Raw genomic sequence first — 22669 nt, forward strand, 5'->3', positions numbered from 1 at the left:
ATCTAATGACATTTCAACCTTAAGTTACTCTTCACATTTCAAATGTTCCTATGAATCTACATCCTCTTGTGGAAAGAGCAAGGGATGTTCTTTGGTTCAGAATTAGTCCACAGCATCTGACTGCATCAAGGATCACTTGCCCTATTGACCCCAGAGCATGTAAAGGAATTTAAACAAAATTAAGTCTGTGTATCAGGGGCTTCTGCAGTTCATCAATATGCAGCACACCATGATACAGAACAAGTACTTATGGGATGTAAGAAACAATGCTTACTTAATCTCTGTTGTGAATTTACCCATTATCATAGGTGTGTTACATTTAGAAGCTGCAAGCTACAACAGAAATTTGAAAATGAGCAAAATAAAAAAATTGAATACGTAAGGTTACAGTAAAACATGGTTTGGGTCTTTCATAAGTATAATGACATGGTTAAAGTATTATTTTAATCCTACTCTGAAACATCAGATTGTTTTTTGATTATTCATTACTATGCCTGATTGTGATATTTATATGATTCTGACATGTCTTGAATATCCTTTATGTATTTTTTCCATTTACTATTTGAGCACACATACTTTGCCCTTATTTCCCTTTGGTTGACATAAACTTTAAACTTCTGAGCTATACAAAACTGATGAGTTATCACCTCCTGCATCATTGTTTATGAATATCTCGCTGCTTTCTACACATGAGAAAGTCATCATTTCCCATTTCAAGAAGCAGTGGAGGCCACATATCAACACTCCTGACGTTTCTGAAAGCCACAAAGGAAGCTCTGGTTGTAACGTGCAAGTTGCTCAATCCAAAATTAAGAAAACAAAACATCATGAGTCAGGTTTCCAACAACTAAATGATGCACTGCACCTAACATTGTGACTGTTTTGTGATCTCATGACTTTTTTTCTTATTTCTCTGAGGCTTTGTACCTTCAGGACATGCAGGCATACATTTTCAAGCTTCTCCCTTCAACCCTGAGTTGTAGAAGAACAAAAGCCAAGAGTTACAATGAAGATGGGTCAAGCAGCAAACCTCATATACTACTTGAAGAGATAAAAATATGAAAACACATTGACACATAAGAAGGAAAACCAAAAGCGTTCGTCTCCCAAAACTTAACTCCTGTAACTGTACAGTCATCTGCAGTGCCAGCAATTCTAGTAATTTTAGTTAAGACTGTTCTGAGAATGTAAAAGGAATTTCAAGGGAAGGAGTCAAATTCTCATAACTATGCAACACAAACAAGTCATATGAGTCAGTCCAGAACTGTCCAGTGTTCACCAACTGTATAATGCACCTAAACAGGTTTGTTAAATATCGGTGTGTAAAATCCAGAGTTCACAGATTATTTCCGATACATGGTATTTGGGTCTGGGAATGGTACTTCAGCAAGTTGAATTTGGTAAAGGTACACCGGCTTCCTACCTAGAACAGATCAACCCATCCCTACATGTTATTCAAGTTAACTATTCCCCCCATCTCCCACCTCACAAAGTCAGAAAATTTGGAATCTGCTTTCATATCCAATGCTTTCAGGCTAGGATAAAGAGGGAGTTCAGTTTTGGTTTTATTTTTTTCTCCTTTCACCTCGAGACAAAGAATAACTGTGTGCAGCTTATTTACAAATACATTTATGTGTGTATCCACCAGGCTCCTCCAGCTGTCCTCTTCCTGTCTTTCTGCTCCTGTTAGTAATGAACAGCAACTTGCTTCAACTTACATGCCTGTTACAATAAATTACCGCATGTGCTGAAGTCAGATTTAAAAAAAATATGCAAAGTAGTGTATATTATGAAAAAAAAGGACCACTTATGCAAATAAACTTTTCTGAACTTCTAGGGCTAAAATATTTGGAGTTGTTTATAATGACCGTCTGGGCATGAGACGAGTTATTTAGCAAGAGTGGAGAATTAAGACCTCCTTTTTATCACATCCTACACTCAGAGCTTAATCCTAGTTCTACAGTTCAAGCTAAACCCTAACGGACCAGTACAAGAAAGTTTTTCTCACTATTCACGTTACTTGCTGCTCATCCATGTTTTGGTTCTGAAGTACTCTGTGCCCGCCTAATGGAAATGTCCATATACATTTGAACGCCTGTCCTCAGAAAATACATGCCATTATGTATTAGCTATAGGGTTTATAGGCTAGGCATGCCAGAGAAATAGCACTGAGGCTGGAAAGAAGAAACTGGAAGAGCCATTTGGTTCAGATATCCTAGAAAATGGATATGCAATAAAAGAATCAATTTGTTAGTCACCGAGAAAGAACTAGCAATTTTTGTTTAACAAATACAGGAGTTTAGATGCTGGAATCCAGAGTAGGGAAAAATGCATTAACTGAAAAAAAAGAAAAAAAAATAGAAATTACTTTTCTCATTACTGGAGTACTTTAATTATAGTTGAGTTTCACTATGAACAATTGCTCCTTGATGGTTCTTGTTGAGCAATTTTGTTCAATAAGGGTCTGTCAATACAATTTTCTTTCAATTGTCAGTTTATAGAATATCAAGAATAATGGGCTTATTCAGGTGCACTTGGAAATTGTAACAAAATATTAATTTTGGGGAAAGAAAAACGGATAATCATCTGGTTTAGTATTCTATGGTTCTGTCTGAGTTTTTTGAGAAGCTCCCTGTAATAAATGTGAACATTACAATGTTAGACAAGCAGGCAGTGAAACACTGAAAAGGGGATATCCTCGGTATAACACACTTTTTGTGGAGGAGGAGTCCTGGTACTCCCTAGTCCAAGACAACAGCGAGCAAACTGCCCTGTACCACTTCTAAGTTTCTGGAAAGTAAGCGCATCCTCATTTCTTGCATATTATATATTTTCTGAGGTTCACAGGGGTGGGTTGGTTTACCAAGCCTAATTTCCTTGCTTGCCTTTTCCTAAAATGTAAAAGACCCAAAAATCATGCAAAATGACCAAATAAACCATGCAAAACAAATGGTAGGAAATAACTGATGCTCATATTTCATTAAAAAAAGTCACACGTAGATACTTTCACAGGAGCTTCAGAGAGGTGCTCTGTGAATGAAAGAGGGGGCAATGATCCAGCTGCTGACTCCATGGGGACATCACAAGCAAATCGCAGCACTGATGGCCATAGAAAGGTGTGTGTGGAAAGAATAATTTTGATTTTTTTGCCCCTCTCCTGCTAATGCAGTTTGAACTCTGAGCAGCATGAAGGGGGTCTGGGAGGTTCGCCTAACATGAACCTTTCCAGTTCCTCATAGCCTAACACCCATCTCTCATTGTTCTTGTCAACAGAAAAACTCAGGAGTTTATCTTGAAAGATACACTAGGGAAGGCATTTGCTTTCCCTCCCTTCCTTTCCAGCTCAGCAAGCTTAACAATCTGTCTGACACTCTTCAAAGGCAGCAGCATACCATCATTTTTTCTTTCCTTAACTTCTGCAGGGCAATACGAGCATCCATTTACATAGCAACTCCTTTACATCTGACTGAAATTGGGAGCTGCCAATACACAGCAAGAGCAGAGAGTTACGAATTTCCCCCAAATGGAGCAAATAACACTGTGCCTAGTTTGGAAGAGCCAGAATTTGAAGAAATAGATCTAGCACTGGCACTTTGCAATTTTTTTTTCACGCCATGTGTACGTACGTGTATGTTTGTGTGTGTGTTTGTAATTATGAAAGAAGGGGTGAACTTCCACAGCTTATGTATGTATGTATGTATGATGAGGAGTGTAAACTGCCACGTGGATTAAGAATTCTATTTAATATATGCAAGGATATTGCTTGAGAAAAAGTATTTATTGCTTATGTGAATCCATCTGTCATAGACCCCCATCAACCTAGGTCATCTGAATTTGCACTGCTAACAAATGGGATAACTAGAAACTAAGTAATTTGTGACAAAAATGGTAGCTAAATGAAAAGGAAGCTCCTGCCTTAAAACGAGCATATTTTTGCAAAAGTCTAGGATGGATATTTGGAGGCTTGCTGAAAGCTTTGCTTCTAGTGAAGTGGCTTTATAGCAGCCACAGACTTTTTTGATGTAACTATCAAATATAAGCACTATTGCATTAGCATAGTCATGTCTAGGCTTAAAACCCACCTACATTTGAGGCAATCTATTTATGCAGAAAGATGTACCACCCCATGCCAACAGCATAAATTAATATTTCAAGCTGGCTAAATGAGGATACCTTTTACATAGGTGAATCTCTGCACAGTGCAAAAGCAGACACCAAATTCCACAAAAATGAACATCAGCTGTCAGTGCAACGGTGAAAAAAAACACACTCCCCAGAACTATTGACTGAAAAGTAGAATGAGAAGAAAGGAAACCAGCAGCGAGGTTGCCCTCCTAAGCTGTTTTCCAGATACTTATAGCAGGCTTTCCAGTTTAGTTCTGTGCTTCACTTAAAACATCTCTGGGGAATTTTTTAGAAAAAAAAGACTTAAAAGCATTTTGTCTTTAGTAAGGAATACATTTTCTGACTATTTTGAAGTAAATCTGCCACTTAGCTTAGCTTAAAGGTTTTGGTGAATAAACCCCATCTCATTATCTTTGTTCCCAATGACCCTAACAGCAGAATAATGCAGGCATTTTAAGCCTTCCACGTAGTTAAATTCACTGAAACCTTACGCACAAGCTGTATGTGAAACAACTAGGTTATAGTTCAGCGAAGTTACTAAACGTTCAGTACTTCTGTTGGGCTCAGGAAAGCTGCTGTCCAATATGAGCCCCACGTCTCCGATAACAGAGGTGGGTCACTGCTGTGGGAGGCAGGGATGGAGCATGCTGCCCTGCAGTACCCATACACACAGCAGCCCTCCCGCTATAAATTAAATTTATTTTTTATATTTATAAATTAAATAAAATTTAAGCTAATCAAATGCCAGGGTAAGCCTCAGAGACAGCATCAAGACTGCAATGGGAGGTTGATTTTGCTGGCCTGTTGCTGTTCTAACAGCCAAAGGCTGCCACAATACCTTAGAAGGAGCATTGTTGCCTTGGGTGACTTGTTCCTTGGTAAAGCAACGCTCAGAAAAAAGGTCCCGTGTTTAGTGCAGTGTTTTTCGGTGCAAAGGAACAAAGAGTACATCCTATCTCTGGGGTTCAAGGATGAACTTATATTTTCCATTGATCATGCACAGTAAGAGATTCAGTTCTGAGACTCTCACATCCCAGATCAGTACTCCCTTCAACAGACATTTTTTTTTCCCTTAAAAGTGCTGTAAATGTGTGTGTTTTTTGCTCACACATACAGCAACACTGGTTTTAGCAATTTAGGAAGTTATCGTGAAAAGAAAATGGCATCCTCTGGTCATCTCTGTAACAAAGACAGGCAATTCAGAATTAAGATTGGGCTTAATGTAAATACAGATATGGTAAAGTCAAAAAGGAAGAGCTAAAAAGCAGCACTACAGATAAGATTGTTAGGGTGCATTTGTTAACAGCAACGTCTGACTTACACTGCTGAGTTCCATGCCACGTGCCCCCCCCCGCACTCTTTCTCAAAGGAACACACCTCACCCATTGGATTTATCACAGTCCTTCACTGGCTTTCAAGTGCCTGACAATCCTCACTTTCCAGAAGGTGGGCAGTCTCTCCCTGTCTGTGGGGTTGCTGCTTGGATAATTTTTTTTTTTATTGTTGGCATGATCAAACAATAACATTGATTTCCATTACCTTCCTAGAGTACATGCTACACACCATGTAGTTGCATTTCCATTTTTCCCCCCAAAAAATCCAATTTTTTGAATATATCATCAGATTGAATCAGAATTCCTAGTAAAAGACATTTAGTAGCATGAAATTATGAACTAATTTTATTAAACTAACCACATCTCAGAGTCCAAAGTGAAAAAAATGTGATAAAAAGCTTTACAAGCACTCAGAAAACAAAAGTCCTGGGGACCTTAAAAGTAAACTTGTAGGTAGGTATGTAGCTGAGAAGCAGTTCATGAATGCAGTTAAACCATTTGTAATTAACAGAATCAGTGATATGCTGTACCTAATGCTATGTTCAAAATGGAGAATTTTACAAGCCTTGGAGCATTTCCTCTTTCACAGAGTTGTTTGGTTACAGATACCAATCTCATCATGATGCTAACTGCCAGAATAGCTGAAGGGCTATTAAACACTCTCAGATACATGAAGCGCAAAAAAATTTACAAAAAATATTTTACAAACTGTTGACAAAAGACACCTGAGCAGTCATAAGAAAAGGCATCAAAGTTGCTGAAAGCTTCTATTCAAAGAAAGAAACAAAGAAATAGTAGCACTTAAGAAAAGGAAAAGTAAGCATCATCTTGTAGTAACGAGACCTCTAATTACTGCAATAGATAAAATGGGGCATAGAGAAGTAGAACAGTTTCTTTTGTATAGCAAATCAATAACATTACATAATTTTTCAATTTTCTCCCTACTTTTACAATGAATTTTTTTTCTTTAAGAAAAACTGTAAGTAACATTACAGATGTCCTGAAAGGATAAAAGTGTGACATTAGCCCACGTGCAGATTAATTTTACTTAGAAATATCTAGTTTGGAAAGCAACAGAACTGAACTTTGATCCTGTTTTATTTACAATTAAGATACACGTATTCATCATGTATTAGCTTTGGTGGAAGATAATGTTTAATGGCTCCAGTGTAGGATGGATAACATATACAGCCTTTCTGGGAAAGGATGCCTCTGACCTGCCCTTCTGTCCTGTTCCAGCCCCGTGTCCGGCAGCAGCTTGCTCACTGGCACGGTGCTCTCACCCTCTGCCTGCACCTAACACTGCGCCGACCTCCGGGGTCCCTTGTGCCATTGTACAGCTGGCTGTCTGCTGGGGACCTTGCCAGAGGCAGCGCAGCACACTGTGCTGGCAACACAAATGATGGGGATGGGGTTTTCCTACTCGTTGTAAGAGAATTACAGTCATTCAAATTGTGATAAAAATTATTAAAGAAAGTTAAGGCAGCTTTCATGAGATACGAGTTGCAACTGCAGAGGCATACAAAGGATTTAAACACTATATACATAATTAAATTTCCCTTTCCTTTTTTTTTTTTTTGTGTTTTAGCGAGGGAATGTAAATTTTTAGGGAAGAGTCACGGAGTCACATCAAACCTGGGATTTCACAGAGGCATTATTAAAGTTATGTTTCGCTGGTGCACATGGGCATGTTTCATGAAATGCACGATTAGAGGATACTAGGTCTTCTCTTCCCATATTTAGGTTGACCACTTAACTACAGAACAGTTTCCCTCACATTTTTTCCTGGATTCAGAAAAATGGCTAGTTCCTGAAAAGCAATTTAGTTTTCCCATTTTCTTTCAGTTTGGCTGGTTATCGGAAGGCACATCTAAGCTCCCTGGCTGACCAATACCAAATCTTATTTCCCTAAGATGTGTGGAGGGGGCAGAGGGTGAAGGGAAAAACCGATGTGGGGGAATAGGCTGGAATACCTACCAGAGGAAATGCTGGGGGGTAAAGATCCACCCCCTGACACTGGATGTGAGGCCAGGATGCTATTTAAAAATCCCGCCCTCAGGAATCTCGAAAGAGACTTCACCCCAATGGTCGGAAAGGATCCTTTCAAAGAGATAAAAATGATCATTAATCAAATGACTTGTTCTTTGGCTGATAAAAGAAGTTGACTGTTTAAAGAAAGAATAACCAAATCTCTGCAGAGTTAACAGTGGTTTCACTGGAACAAATTTTACAAAGCAGTTAAAAGTCTTTGTTTGCTTTTCAACCAAGTCATACAATACACAGCTTTAACCAGAATTCCTGCAAGTGTTGCAAATGGAGAATTCCAGCACTTCTAGGAGGAACGGAAAAATTTGGTGTTTTACAGGCAGATTACCCCTATTGAATATTCATAATGCATTCCAAATGACGCTACCATAGAGGCATTTTACACGTTTGTATACAAATCAAAGAGCCCAGCAGAGGTGAAGCTATGCCAGCAAAGCTGTGTTTTATACCAGTATTTTAAAGATACCTGACAAACCACCTAACAAAAGTCATGTCAAGCAAGGGGAGAAGGGGAACCAGAATTTGCAGCTGCATTACTGACTTCTGCATCAGGGCAGCTACAACAGTCAGAGCTTCCATTGCATCTCCCAGCATCTGTCAATAAGCTGATATAGGTGAAAACCAGGAGTATAGACATGACGCCTTTCTGCTTTGCTCTCACCAGAAGCTTGCACATTTTATGCTTTCAACATAATAAACTTCATATTCTTCTCATAGTCTAAACGTACAGTTTTATATCTGGAAACGATTATCTGATCCATCTCTTTTAACGTAAGTACTTGTGACATATCTATTTGAGTGATGATAAATACGGACTCTCTATCATTTGATCCACTGTTTCAGCTTCAGTCTATGTACAGAGATCTAGAGGCATCATCCCATCATGTCAGTGCTCAGAGAATGCCAGCAAAGGTGGATCTGAAAGGAGAGCTCTACACATCTTGCCTAAAAGCACAGAGCCAAGATTCTCCCACCTAGCAATAATTTTAAATCAACAATTAGAATAATTTTTATATTTTTGCAAGTACATCAAGCAAGCATCTATCCAAAAATTTAGGCAATGGCAAATTTCTTTTCATCATCTTGCAGGTACTTCATAGTTGTTCTTCTAAGAGATAGAAAACAACTTAATGTTTATATACAGTGAGAAAAATAAATGTCCCTCTTAAAATTTATGCAACAGTTGGGATTTTTTTTAAACTAGTAAAAATATAGCAAGGAAAATTTAGCCTCAAAACACACATGTATTTGCTGAGCTTAAAGTAGCCTAAGAGAGCTTCGAATCTTTCTCTTCTATTTTTAAGCAAGAGTACTATTCTTTCCTCTCAATATACTTGCCCCTTAATTTTGCTATTAGACCTACTGCAGTCTGTGGAAAACAAATTAATTTAATCAGAGTTCTGGATGCAGTATTTTTATATCTGATTAGTTAAAGATAAGGTATAATAATGTTTTCCTCTGGCCACTCCAGAAAAGGCTTTGGCATTCTTGTGAAAATGTTTCCAAATTCCAGGGCTTTCTTTTTAAAATATTTTCAGAAGTGATCACAGATGGAGAGTCCAGAATGCGGTACACAGAAATGAAATTTGAAAATGGAAAATGGTTGCATTAACTCCAAGATGTTTGGTACTAAACAGCATCTTAAAACAGGAAGGCTAAATGATGAACATATGAAGACTTGTCAAATAAAACTTTGCTTCTCTGTTTCAAAATACAGATTATACCAACCATAGCGTACAGTCACATGCCATATGTCCAGACCTTCAGAAAGCCAAACAGCTTGAGCTTCACCATTGACATTTTCCTATATTTAAATGGTGTTAAATGGAAAATAACTCAAGTTTCCTGTCTTACAATAAGTTACTTTGTTATAGAAAGTAATGAAGACAAAATAAAATATATTTTACTTATTGTACATATTCAGAAATAAAAACAAGGACCAGCACATTTTGGAGCAATTAAATCTGTAAATACTAAGAGAGCTAGAGGGCTAAAATTATTGAGGCTTTATAAGCAGCAAATAAGTAAAAGAATGCATATAAATGATGTTTTTCTCTTACACTTCAAAGGTAGGATTCAGTCACTAAAGTGTAAGTGCTTTGTGTCATGTGAGATGCTCTAGAAAATTTGAGACATTCACATGTGAGTGGCAGGCATGACACGATCTGCAGATTTGCACTCTCTGAAAGTGGCAGCAAGAGGCAAAGCAGCAGTTCGGTATTGAAGAGTAGGCACTTTGTGTCATTTTAGGCAAATGAATCCCATCCAAATAGTCTACTGTCACCTCAGAAATGTCTCTGATTAAGGAGCGTACAGAGTTGCAAGAACAAGACCTCATTTATTCTCTTCTAGAAGTCCTCAAACAGTTTCTGAAAAGGACAAGATTGATAACATTCAGCCCTGATCAGTGTCCATCAACATAAAAATGCAGACAAAGGAGATGCTGAAAGTTCATTTATCTTAAAATATGCATGGTCCTAAATTAAAAGACAGCATATGTCCCAGAATGAGCAAATGGGCGCTTTTTTGGTATTATCGCCTGCACAACGTGAAGAGGGTTTCAAACTCCATTACAGAGCTATGTGTGTGAATGTTGAGTATCTTTGCAGGTAGTTGGGAAAGAAAATGAATTCTTTTAAGTCCCATCAACCACCACCAGAAGGACAGAGGCTTGATGACAGCTTTGGGCATTTACAGTAATTTAGAAGCTAACTCAAATTTTTACTTGTTTGCATAAACATTCATGAAATAGGTGAAAGAAAATCTGCAACAAAAAATTGTGTTCAAGAGAAAGGGAGAAAGCTCTCTGCTAACACAACAAAGAAGGGAGGTGGGAACATGATATTAAAAAGAAAACACCAGCTTCTCAGAGATATTATAAACTTCTGTGTGGAAATCAATGAACAAGAATTGCATTTCCTTCTATTTGAACATTATTTTTTCTTATTATTGAACAATGAAGATGTAGTTTTTCCTCTTTTTCCATATTGGATCCATGCTTAACTAAAGAAAATGTCCACCAAAAATGTGCCTGCTGCTTTATATCCTGCTGCTTTACGCTCCAAATTGCAAAAGCAACATTTGTTTTTGAGAGGTGTATGCTAGCAATAGAAATCTTAATGCTGGATTTAAACAATCCCTTTAAAGCAACCACACTGTATACTTTCCAGATGCTAGCATATTATCACTTTCATTAACCAGCTTTCTTGAGAAATAATGTTCTGCCAGTGCACACCATGCAGAGACTAGTGCTCTACATCCATTCTGTTTTATATAAAAATTATCACTCGTTTTTGCAGTAGAAGTTTTCAGTATAAGGTCTTACTGGTTCTAAACTGGGAAAAGCAGACATGAATAATAAGCCATGACTGCTCAGCCCCCTGAAATACAGCTGTTATTTAGCAGCTTACAGGCATGGATTTATCAAGAAAAAACCCCAACCTCTCCCCCCTCCCTCCTTAACAAGGGGAACAACATTAGTTACGGATATTAGCTGGAAAAGTGCATTGAAACAGTAAAAATATATGGCAACACTCTGAGTAGCTGACAGTTCATGAAGTATACACCATTTACTGAGTCTTGTGATACCAGTTTATAACTTGACATAAATTCTTCTGTTTCACAATTATTACAGCTAAGTGCCTGTGCTCAGAGACGGTGGGGGAGTGCTGAATCAATTAGCCTGCCTTCCACCTTCATCTGTTGTTCCAGGGGGAATATCATCCCACAAATTGTAGAATTTGATAGGGAAATCGCTGGTATAGCATCCTAATCTGGCATAATTTTAGTAGCATATTATCACACTGAGCAGAAGGGCAAGAGTAGATAGCTGGGTAGGGGAAATACCTATGCTTAATTCAGCTTCAGAGCATATACATTATTTCACACACATTTATTAGCACTTGCATCATGACAGCAGGGCCAGCCAGAAGAAACGGTCATTTCTGCCCACACCAAAGGCACATCCCACTGCCTAGGGTTAGTGGCAATGTAACTGGGCTGCAGAGTCCTAGATCTACGAGGGTGAGGAAGTTCTGCCACGTGGCTCAAGAATAGTACTGAATGGATGGATGGATGGACGGATCGATGGATGGATGGATGGATGGATGGATGGATGGATGGATGGATGGATGGATGAAGAGAATGGCATCAAATGCGCCTGGTGCAATGCTGGTGGAACACAGTGGGCTAGAGCAAAGCACACAACTTGTTTGAATGGGGGTGGTGGTGGGCGAGCACTTGTGAGCTATAGTAAAAGGCATTTAAAAGGATCTAGCTAATATGCACTTTAAAACTCTCTGGGATTGAGCCAGCTGAGAAGTGTTATGTGTGCAACCTTAGTGTAATTTGTGGATATTTTATTTGAAAAAAGAATATTTCTAGAGTCTCTACGTTGTGTCTAACAACCTGGTTGAAGTAGGTTATTAGAAAGCCTGCTGAAGATGCAGACTGCTCGTCAGGCTTGTTATTTGTTGTTGTTTCTTATTTATTACACTTTAAACTTATCCAATAGTTTCTGCAGGTGGAACTGACCATTTCAGGTGCTGTATATTTTTGTGCATTGTTATAACAGCTTCAAATTCACAAGGAGCTCTTTGGCTTTAACAAACTAGAAGGAGAAGTTCCAGAGACATCACACTTACTGTCAGTTACTTTTTACTAGTACCATCTGTTAATGGCATGAAAAAAAGACTTTAGTCTGTTACTCTTTCCTCATAGATTTTGTTTATAATTTGGAAAAAAAAGGAAAAAAATCACGGTTAGTGTATTTAATGTAAAAAACCCAATGATATTTTTTTCTATACAGTCAGTTGATGCTTTCCATAGAGCGGTTGCAAAATACAGCTAAGAGAAATTTCTTAGGAACTCTGCAGATGAGCTTTTGTGTTCAGTTTGGCAGAAAGCAATGAAATTACTTCAGGCTTTTCACTCCCAGCTGCACTCTCATGATGGCAGGACTGTACCATTTAATTATGAAATACTAGAGGACAGAATGTAGAAAGTGTTTTCCTGCTTCTGCATAGGGGAATTATCCCATGTTATCACTTAATGTTGGGAGACGGCTGGCTTCTGTTACGAGCACCTTCCACTCTAAAATAAAACCTGGGTTTTATCATTACTAGTGTTTCCTCAGGGAAGCTAGAAGGGTTAGAGCATTTTCGCCAAAATTATTTGTAACACATCCATTATGGAAAGTACTGAAAAACAGTCGACTTGTCTCTCACATGGTTTTATTGATTTATCCTTCCCAGATCACCAGGAATTGCACATCATAATCTTTTATGGGGGAACATATGGAAGGTTTTCATAAGGAAGGGCTTTAAAAAACTTTGAAATTATGTCAGGTTACAATTTGTAGAGCATTCAAAATACTTGACTTGGAATGGGAAAAAAAGTCAGAATCAGGGTTAGAATTTATCCGCAATTAATTTGTTGGATCATATTTCCAGTGCATTTAGAAAACACGGATCTATACAATTATTTTTAACTGTTTTGAACACATTAATCTGGAGATTTAGAATATGCTTTTAAAAAAATTATGTTTGAGCTTTTTAACACACACAAGTAAAGGTGATCGAGTATAAAGTGATATGCCTAAATTTTTACCTCTATAACTTACATGTCTTAGGAAAATCTAATTTTCAAGATCACTAAACAATAATTTGCAATACGTATCATACAATATTAGAGCACAACAGCAATTAACAAAACCGAGTGTGCTTACCCCCATTGAAATCACAGAATCACAGAATGGTTGAGGTTGGAAGGGACTTCTGGAACTCATCCAGTCCAACCAAACCATGGGAAGATTTCCATTACCTTGCAAATAACACAGCCAAAAATTTGGAAGGCTAAATTCTGATCCCAGGAACGTAAACTAGACAAACTGAAACCTGTATGAAATGCATTTTGCTGTGCAGTTATATTTGTACTATAAATTGTTCTGCAGCAAATTTTCAAAGGGTGGTTTAATTTTGTTTCCCCACATTCCTCTCGAGTAAATGACATCACCCCAGAGCACTCACAAATAATCCTGTCATTCCTGAACACACTTTCAAGAACCCACAGGTCTTCAACTGCCTTTGTCTGAGCAACTTTTAAAACAGCCTGAATTTTTACTTTCACCGTTGTAAAATACAGAGCTTGCAGTCTTATCTCAAAGTAGAAAGTACCGTTAGAATACTTAAATATCCTAAATACAGTCAATGTAAAACTTAGAACATCTTCATTTACCAGGTAGACTCTGACAAATTCAGTTAGAAACAGTCATTTCCTGACATATCTCCAAGGGAACAACTACAGTGGAAATTATATCATTTACGTTAGTAGATTTAGAAAGATGCCAAGGGATATGAATAGAAGAATAAAGAAAACAAAATATAAACTGCTGTCAGAGGGATGCAGCTGAGGACTGCTCGCTGTGGTACTTTTAACCAGTGAGACTAGAATTTCTTCTAAAGGAACTCATGTCAACATCTAAACCAGCAAAAGACTTTTGTGCCTATTCTGGTCTGGAACAGAGTTTGTTTGTTTGTTTGTTTTGTGTTTGTTTTTGTTTTTGTTTTGTTTTGTTTTTTAAATAGAATCATTTAGGTTGGAAAAGACCTTTAAGATCATGAAGTCCATCTGTTAACCCAGGACTGCCAAGCCCACCACTAAACCATGTCCCTAATCACCGCATCTACACTGTTTTTGAACGCTTCCATGGATGGTGATTCCACCACCTCCCTGGGCAGCCTGTTCCAGAGCTTGACCACCCTTTCAGTGAAGAAAATTTTCCTAATATCCAACTAAACCTCCCCTGACACAACTTGAGGCCATTTCCTCTTGTTCTATTGCTTGTTACCTGGGAGAAGAGACTGACCGCCACCTGTCTACTTAGGCAATATAGGGAGTTATTTGGCAGAAGCTTTTCAGATAATGAATTTTCACAATTTCAATTACAAAGCAGTGTCTAAAAACTGAAGCTGACAGGAATCTCTGTTGGGGAATAGTCACCCAAGCTGTGTGGTCTCTATTAGGAAATCTGGGTGCTCTTGCTAGTTCTTAAGATTAGAGATCTAGGGAGGCATCGCTTTTGTCCTAGGATGTGGCATGGGTACATACTGTCTCCCTGACAGTGCCCATGGAAAGGAAGATCACATGCCCTGTGTAGGAGGGAGCTGCAATGAGCTTCAGCCACATTGTAAGTCTGCAATGCAGCTGCCCACACCCCGGGAATGATCCCGAGCTCCTTTTGTTTGCCTCCGAGTGCCTATCTCACTTCAGGTTTCAGCATTTCACTCCAGAAGATGACCCAGGTTCAGCTTTAGTTCTCACAGGACAGTGGCCCAAAGAAGGAGAAGGATCACAGGAACTTGTCTGCAACACCGTGCATCAAAGAGTGGCCAGTTGCTTCATTTTTTGGGGTGCTATTACATAGCCACCGTTGGTGATTTCATCTCAGAATAAACTCTGCTGTGTGTTTAAAATAGAGAATTTAGCTCATCCCAAATTATGAATATTAATAATGGAAACAAAATGGATTTTATGAATATTTGTGGTGGGTTACCTTAAAACACACTTCAGGAAAAGCTCTCTAAGAAATTTAACAAACTGCATCATATATTTATCCTGAATAGTCTTAAAAATGGAATAACAGATGCTTAAACTTTCCTTTCTTTTTTTTTTTTTTTTTTTGCCATACCTTAGAGAGATTGTGTGCACTTGAAAATTTTAGTTTTCAACAACATAATTCCGCCCTGTTATTCTGCATAGGAAAGCGTCTCTCTCAGAAAGGACTGGAAAGTAACAAGCTGCTGCGCCCCATAACCAGCGGGACTGCCCTGTTTCAAAAGTCACCTGCCGTTACTCTCAGCTGGATCTTGCCTACAGGTCGGTGACTATTCCGAGAAGCGCAGCAGGCTTCCGAAGTATCTAAGGAGCCCAGATTCATAAATGGCTCTGAAAGAGAGCCGTTAGATCACTGGAAACAGCAGTACCACAACACGCTGTGATCAAAATTTCCACGGTGCAGATGTGCGCAAAGAGCAATAGAAAATAACCCACATGTAGAGGACGACTCTAAGAAATCCAGGGAGCAGAAGATGGCACTTTTGTTGATGGATCAGTTTGCAGTTAGAAACAATGGCAAAACTTACTAAAAATTCCTAAAGAGCTCTTTTTAAAAAGCTTTGGAGCAGATATACTTATTAGAAAAAGCAAGAGAGATGAACACTAGAAACACACGTGCTTGGAAGAAGGAAAAAGGTGTATGGAGGTTTGTGTGCTTTGTACCTAAGAACAGTGCAAGCAGAAGCGGGGACAGGAGGACGTACGAAAGAACTTTACATTTTGGTTTGGAAGAGGTTTGGAAGAGATTTGGATAAATACTTACCTGCTTTGGACTGGCCTAGCTGTGACAAACAACTGTACGCTCAACTTAATCAATCTGTACATTCTGGCCCGCTTGTCACGTGTTTTTTCCTTAAAATAAGAGCTTTAATAATTTCAGTAGAAATTCAAGGAAATACACAATGAACATGCTTGCTGATGTTTAGGAAAAAAGAAAGCTTAGAAAGCTTAGAGTAAATTTTAGTATTTTGTTATTCTAGGACTGTGCCATGATTTTGAAGGGCCTGACCTGAGTTTTTTAATATTCAGCATCAAGCTGCATTTCAATGCAGAACCATCGTAAAGATTTTTTTTAGCCCTTATTAATCACATATAGTATTTATATAGGAAAAGGAATTTCCATCAAAACCCAGACTTCATTTTAACCAGCCACCTACAGTGAAGTACACTCATGTCCTGCAGTGAACTTCAGCCTGGAAGGTGTATTATGAAATATATGAGGCAACTGTAATGTCAACCTCTTTTCTTTTTCTGCCTCTGCCAGTAGGCTACGGGGGACTTAGTGTTGCTTTTGCTTGACCTAGTGTGGGGCCAGAGGCACTGCCGTGACACAAGCACTGATGGAGTTGTGATGGCCTCATGGAAATCTTACACAAACCCAGATGTCTGTCTCTTAGTATCCAAGCAATTTTTTGGGGGAAGAGCAGGGAAGTTTTCTGGCACCCAGGCTCAACAAAATAACCTGAAGAAGGCTTTGTGTGTCTGAAAACATTTCTGTTTTCTTCGCCAGTGACAGTAAGTAATAATAATAATAAAGGACCTGTTTTCTATGAATGTCGCTTTGCTTATTTTCACTGCAAGGTTTTTGCATGATAGCACAATGAGTAGTTCAGGTGCCTGGATTATTCATTTCCATGCTTTTGGGGGTTTATTTTTCAGTTTGATTTTAACTGAATTTCCTTAATTTTCTTGCTTTGGGAATAACAAAACATCCACGTGTTTTGGTCTCATTTCTGAGAAGCAGACCACTATAACCTAGTTCTTTGTGAAAATAATTTTAAAAAGCCTGTTTTTCTATATCAAGTCTCCTAATCTCTGTTCCAGACTTAAATTTACAGGGTCAGTCTGGAAAATACGAAGAAGACAAACACGTGGTTGGGCAAAGCTGCAGTTCAGGTCCCCAACCCTGCTGAGTTTAACCTTGAAATCCCCGTGACAGACAAAGCTTTCCTAGGAACCTAACGTGCTGGAGTTCTCTTATTTCTTGATTGGCGGATGGGAATAAATTCAGACTTAGGAATATTTACACAGAATAAGACTATTTTAGAAAATCCCAATTATAGCAAGTTTTGGCTTTACTTAACGACTTCTCTGGGAGAAAAAGCAAATGCTGAAAGAAGCTTACAATTTCTAAAGAGGAACTGATGGAACTTACAGAATATTTGGGTAGAATATTAACATCTAATTTAATTTCCTTGCTGCTTCTAGACAAACAGGCAATTTGGGGTGGAAAAAATGAGGGAACTGCTTGAAAAGAGTTCTACAAACAGTATAGCCATTTATTTTGTGATGTGTTAAATGTCAATGCTGACTGAAGTTCTAGTTGCTGAGAGGACTGGTGTGACAACATTAATATGATTAAGGCTTTTAACAGCAATAACAACTGTTGTGTTGAATCATCTTTGTAGTCTTAATGGAATAGTAATTGGAAATACTCTGCTGTTATGGGAAAAACAATCTTGTGTGAGCTGTATATTAAATAAGTATTTTTCAGTCAGTGCTTAAACTGAACATAGCTTTAGCACAATGCTATACAATAATCTTTATGTATTTATACTTCTGTGTGATACACAGAACACTGTTCTGAGCACTCCGTGCTGTACATTTGGATTTCATGATCACGCAAGTATTATCAAATTAGCTGGAAACAAAATAATTTAAAATTACAGTTCTCATGACAGAAAAAAACAAAACCTGCAATTTTGGCCAAACCCTTTGTGATTCATTTGGTAGATATCATGATTTTGGGGAATGATTGGCCCATTCATAATTAGCAATATAAATTGGAATACAGAGAAATTGTCCAAGCATCCAGGGATCAGGTTAGGAAAGCTAAAGCCCTGACAGAATTAAAGCTGGCCAGAGACATCACGGGCAACAAGAAAAGCTTTTATAGGTACATCAGTGACAAAAGGCCGGCATTTTCCCGGCCCTCTCTGGAAGGAAACAGGAGACCTGGTAACCCAGGATATGGAGAAGGCTGAGGTACTCAATGACGTCTTTGCCTCAATCTTCACTATGCTAAGGCACATAGAAGAGAGGGAGGTGATTTGCGACAGAAAACAGGGCTTCACCAAAGGCAAATTGTGACTGACAAATTTGGTGGCCTTCTATGATGGGATTACAGCATTGGTGGATAAAGAAAGAGTGACTGATGTCATCTACCTGGACTTGTGCAAAGTATTTGACACTATGCCACATGGCATCCTTGTCTCTAAACTGGAGAGACATGGATTTGATGGATGGGCCACTCAGTGCATAAGGAATTGTTGGATGTTTGCACTCCAAGAGTTGTGGTCAATGGCTCGATGTCCAAGAGGAGACCAGTGACAAGTGGTGTTCCTCAGGGGACAGTATTGGCACCAGTGCTGTTTAATATCTTTGTCAGGGATATGGACACTGGAATTGAGCCCACCCTCAGCAAGTTTGCCAATGACACCAAGCTGTGAGGTGCTGTCAACATGCTGGAGGGAGGGGATGCCATCCAGGGGGACCTTGACAGGCTTGAGAGGTGGGTCCTGTAAGAACCTCATGAAGTTCAGCAAGGCCAAGTGCAAGGTCCTGCACATGGCTTGGGGCAATCCCAAGCACAAATACAGGCTGGGTGGAGAATAGATTGAGATCAGCCCTGAGGAGAAACGCTTGGGGCTGTCAGTGGATGAGAAGCTCAACGTGAGCTGGCAATGTGTGTTTGCAGCCCAGAAAGCCAACTGAATCCTGGGCTGCATCAGAAGCAGTGTGGCCGCCAGGTCAAGGGAGGTGGTTCTTCCCTCTGCTCCACTCCTATGAGACCCCACACGGGTGCTGCGGTCAGCTGTGGAGCCCCCAGCATAAGAAGGACAGGAACCTGTTGGAGCAAGGCCAGAGGAGGCCACAAGGATGATCTGGGGGCTGGAGCCCCTCTCCCTTAGAGACAGGCTGGGGGAGCTGGGGTGGCTCAGCCTGGAGAGGAGAAGGCTGCGGGGAGACCTGAGAGCCCCTGCCAGTGCCTGGCGGGGCCCTGCAGGAACGCGGGAGAGGGGCTTGTTACAAGGGCGTGGAGTGTAGGACAGGGCGGTGGCTTTAAAATGAAAGAGGGTGGGTTTAGATCAGATATTAGGAATAAATTCTTTCCTGTGAGGACGACGAGACACTGGCACAGGTTGCCCAGAGCAGCTGTGGCTGCCCCATCCCTGGCAGTGCTCAGGGTCAGGCTGGACGGGGCTTGGAGCGACCTGGGCTGGTGGGAGGTGTCCCTGCCCCTGGCAGGGGGTTGGAACGAGATGTTCCTTAAGGTCCCTTCCGAACCAAACCATTCTGTGATTCTATGATAATACAAATTTCATTTCAGTCATCTTTTGGTCACCCAGTTTTTGTGATTTTGGAAGGAAAGATCCTGAGTAAAATCTGAGCATTGTTATGATGTGGAATTCTTCATCCTTTTAAGACAGCAGCCTCCCATGTAAAATGTCTTTGTGGTCTTACAAATGGAGTGGTTAAGAATTTCCGGGGGCTTTTAAATTTTCAGATGTCCTTTTTCATGGCATTTCCATGAAAAGAGAGATAATAGGTTTTAATTTTGTCCTTCATGTTTAAAAACTGCAGTGAGTTTTACTTTAATGAGTGAAATACCTTTTTAGGGGCAGCATCTGAAGATGAATGTATTCAGGCAGCCTGCTGTACACTGCATTTCTGCAACTAAAGCTCTGATTATCTGCTCCTTTAGCCTGTTAGCCTGTAACAGTGTGAACAAGGAGTAGGAGATAAATGCTTTCCACTTTTAGACAGTAATTAGTATAATTGAAAAAGGCTCACTGTTTTCAGTTAAAAAAAAACACTTGGGGCTGAAGTTCCGACAAGTCAATTGAGAAAAAGTGATTTTTTTGTTAAACAAATGTAGAGTATAAATTGCAGGTGAGGATTCCTTTCGCTGTTCACATTCATACCATTCACAATTCACATTTTTAGTAATATCAATGCCATTAAGTACAAAGGTTTGATTTTCTTCTTGGTTACAAACACCAAGTGACTCCCTCAAGTAAGTGATGCCAAGATTAGAAGCAGGAGGATCGCTATCATGAACTCAGATGAACTCTTTGGTAAGAAATATATTATATACTGGTCTACAATTACAAGTCTGTATGCTAGATTAGAAAAACCTCTATGCCTGTGCTCAGTGAAGGTGTCCCAGCTCACACCTGACAACCCATGTCAGAAGCCAGGTTGCAGGCAGCCCCCCTGAATCTATATCTGATGGGCTGTGGCATATGCATGGGCCTTTTGCTTCCTTTTTTTGGGAAATGCTACTGACCAAAAAGTATTAGCTGTGCTTGTTGATTATCTCTTTGTGGATATCAGTGTATTCAGAGGATTTTCCGTTGAGCTCAAAGAGCACTTGGTGTTAAGGGTGAATGTCATGTGAGAAAACCCCTTCCATCTGATCTTCCTTGTGCTAGTTCTGGCAATGGTGATTGTGGCAAGATGAATACTGGGCAGTCAGAGTTTACACAGGCCACCAAGTCACATTTTTCAATGCTTATAAAGGCATTAATTGAAAATTGGAAGTGAATTGCCAATCTTATCCAACGCAGCAAACCAGCATGTGTGTGCTGAAGAGTGTATTCCACAACAGCTGAGAGGAAAAGAGCAAAAAAAGGAGAGCGGAGACTCATTTCCAAAGTGGTTAAGTTATTACCAACCCAGGGAGAAGTAATACATGTTTCTGTTGTTTCAGGAAGAAAGGAAATCAATTACGTGAATTCTAGCAACAGTACAGTAGTTTGTTTCAGATTCCCACTATTATGAAAAATCCGTTTTATGCTCCTCTAGATGAAATATTGAAAAGAAGTCATTATCAGCTAAACTTATTTGCTTTCAAATTTTATTCAGCAGAAATTACCTTGTTAAAGTTTAGTAGGAAAATGACAATATTTACTGATAGATGTAGTCATGAATCTATTCTGAAATGTCAGATTGAATACATTTGCCTCTTAAAATGCGTTTACAGGACTGTCATTAGCGTTTTGTGCTTATATTACGAAAATACTTAAATGGAAGACTGCAAACTCACACCATCTAATTATGGTGTTTTTTTTAAAAAATATTTTTTCCACATTTATATCTCTTTCAATTGTGTCCCCCTTAACAGTTTTATTATCTACTCCTGTTTTATAACCAGTGCCAAGGCTATGTTTATCTGTGAATTGTAAGATTTAAGAACCAGTAGGTTTTGCAAGCTGCATTTCCCACCAAAACTCCAAGAGTCTGGATAGGATCCCAGACAGTTTTCATCTAAATTATTTATTCATCTGGAACCTGAACCATGTATGTATTAAGAATCAGAAGATAATTATAGCCTGTGAAATGGATAAAGCAAGACTTGCTGTAAAGAGGAAGAAAGGAATTTAGAGGTCAGAAATGTGCAAAGAACGTAGTGATGGGCTGAGTGAATAGGTTCTGAATACACAGTTTACAGATGAAAACTCAATTAAAATAATGGCATTATTTTGTGTGGATGTGGATGTGGATTGTGTTGATGATAGTGCTAGAAGAATAGCAGAAGCAGAAATAATTTATCTGCCTTGGCTGGAGCTGCAACGCTGAAAGAGATCAGGAAGCAAAATGCATGGGTGGGTCGGTTCACTGCAACCCTCTGCCATTAAAGTTCCCACTTGCTCTCCAGAGCAGAACACAGAAAACACATGGCACTTCTCAACAGACCATAACTCAAACAAGTCTAAACAGATTTTCAGTGCATAATATGACTGTTCCACTTCCACATTTCAAAGATTTCTTGCTAAACACTGAAAATAGTTACTTTCAGCAACTTTTACTTCTGTGCACTGGAAAATTGATCTGTATGTGGGAAGCACATCCCAGCTGGCAATACTCCACACAAGTGCTTTGATTCCTATAGGAGGAGGATGTGTCTGGTTTCAGATAAAGAGAAACTCTTCCTTACTCAGAGAAACCTATCTGCAGCTTGCTAAAACTAAATGGTATTACCTCCTTCTCAAGAAGTTCCTTTCTTTTCTGTTCTGTACTCGCTCTGTTCTATCCAAAGGATTATAACTACAGTTGTTTATAGCAATCCTTGCATTAGAAAGAAGATGATGTAAATAACCAAAGGTTCCTTTTCTTCACATCCAACTCTCATGTTTCCATAAAATATAATCTCAGATCATTTATATGAGAAAATTACCAATCCATGTTTTAATTCTTTTTCTTCATATGAATCTGCTGTTAAAGATATCTCAGGCTTCTTGCCTTCCATCAGAAATTTAGGTATGAGCCTTTAAGCTGTAGTAAAGACCACAATACAACCTCTTGAGGCAGAGGTTTATACACAGACTGTGTGTGACATCTGGACAAGCACTACCATAACTACCTGATGAACTAGCAGCTCCCTAGGGCTGATGGTCTCTCTATTTTAGGGTGACAGGAGACTGATCTCAAGGCTCTTTCTTACTCTAGTTCAGGTAATTCTGTGGACCATAATTTGTCCTTACATATTAATCTGTAGTGCACTGCTGGCATTCCCCCTTCAACTCATTACTGATGTTGGTCTGGCA

General features: G+C 39.2%; 1 protein-coding gene across 5 annotated transcripts in view; it reads right to left on the bottom strand.

The window, feature by feature from the left end:
• EPHA6 (EPH receptor A6) overlaps window positions 1-22669 on the bottom strand; it is a 564169-nt gene that overhangs the window by 89352 nt on the left and 452148 nt on the right. For 4 of the 5 annotated variants that reach the window (XM_080374572.1, XM_080374576.1, XM_080374574.1 and 1 more), the window contains one exon: window positions 7437-7559. The exons of the other annotated variant lie outside the window; for it this stretch is intronic. In XM_080374572.1, the coding sequence (XP_080230698.1) occupies window positions 7437-7559 (123 nt within the window). The remainder of the gene's footprint in view (window positions 1-7436; window positions 7560-22669) is intronic. 5 annotated transcript variants of the gene reach the window in all.

The sequence above is a fragment of the Falco punctatus genome, assembly GCF_963210335.1.
Source record: "Falco punctatus genome assembly, chromosome: 2".
Lineage (NCBI taxonomy): Eukaryota > Metazoa > Chordata > Aves > Falconiformes > Falconidae > Falco > Falco punctatus.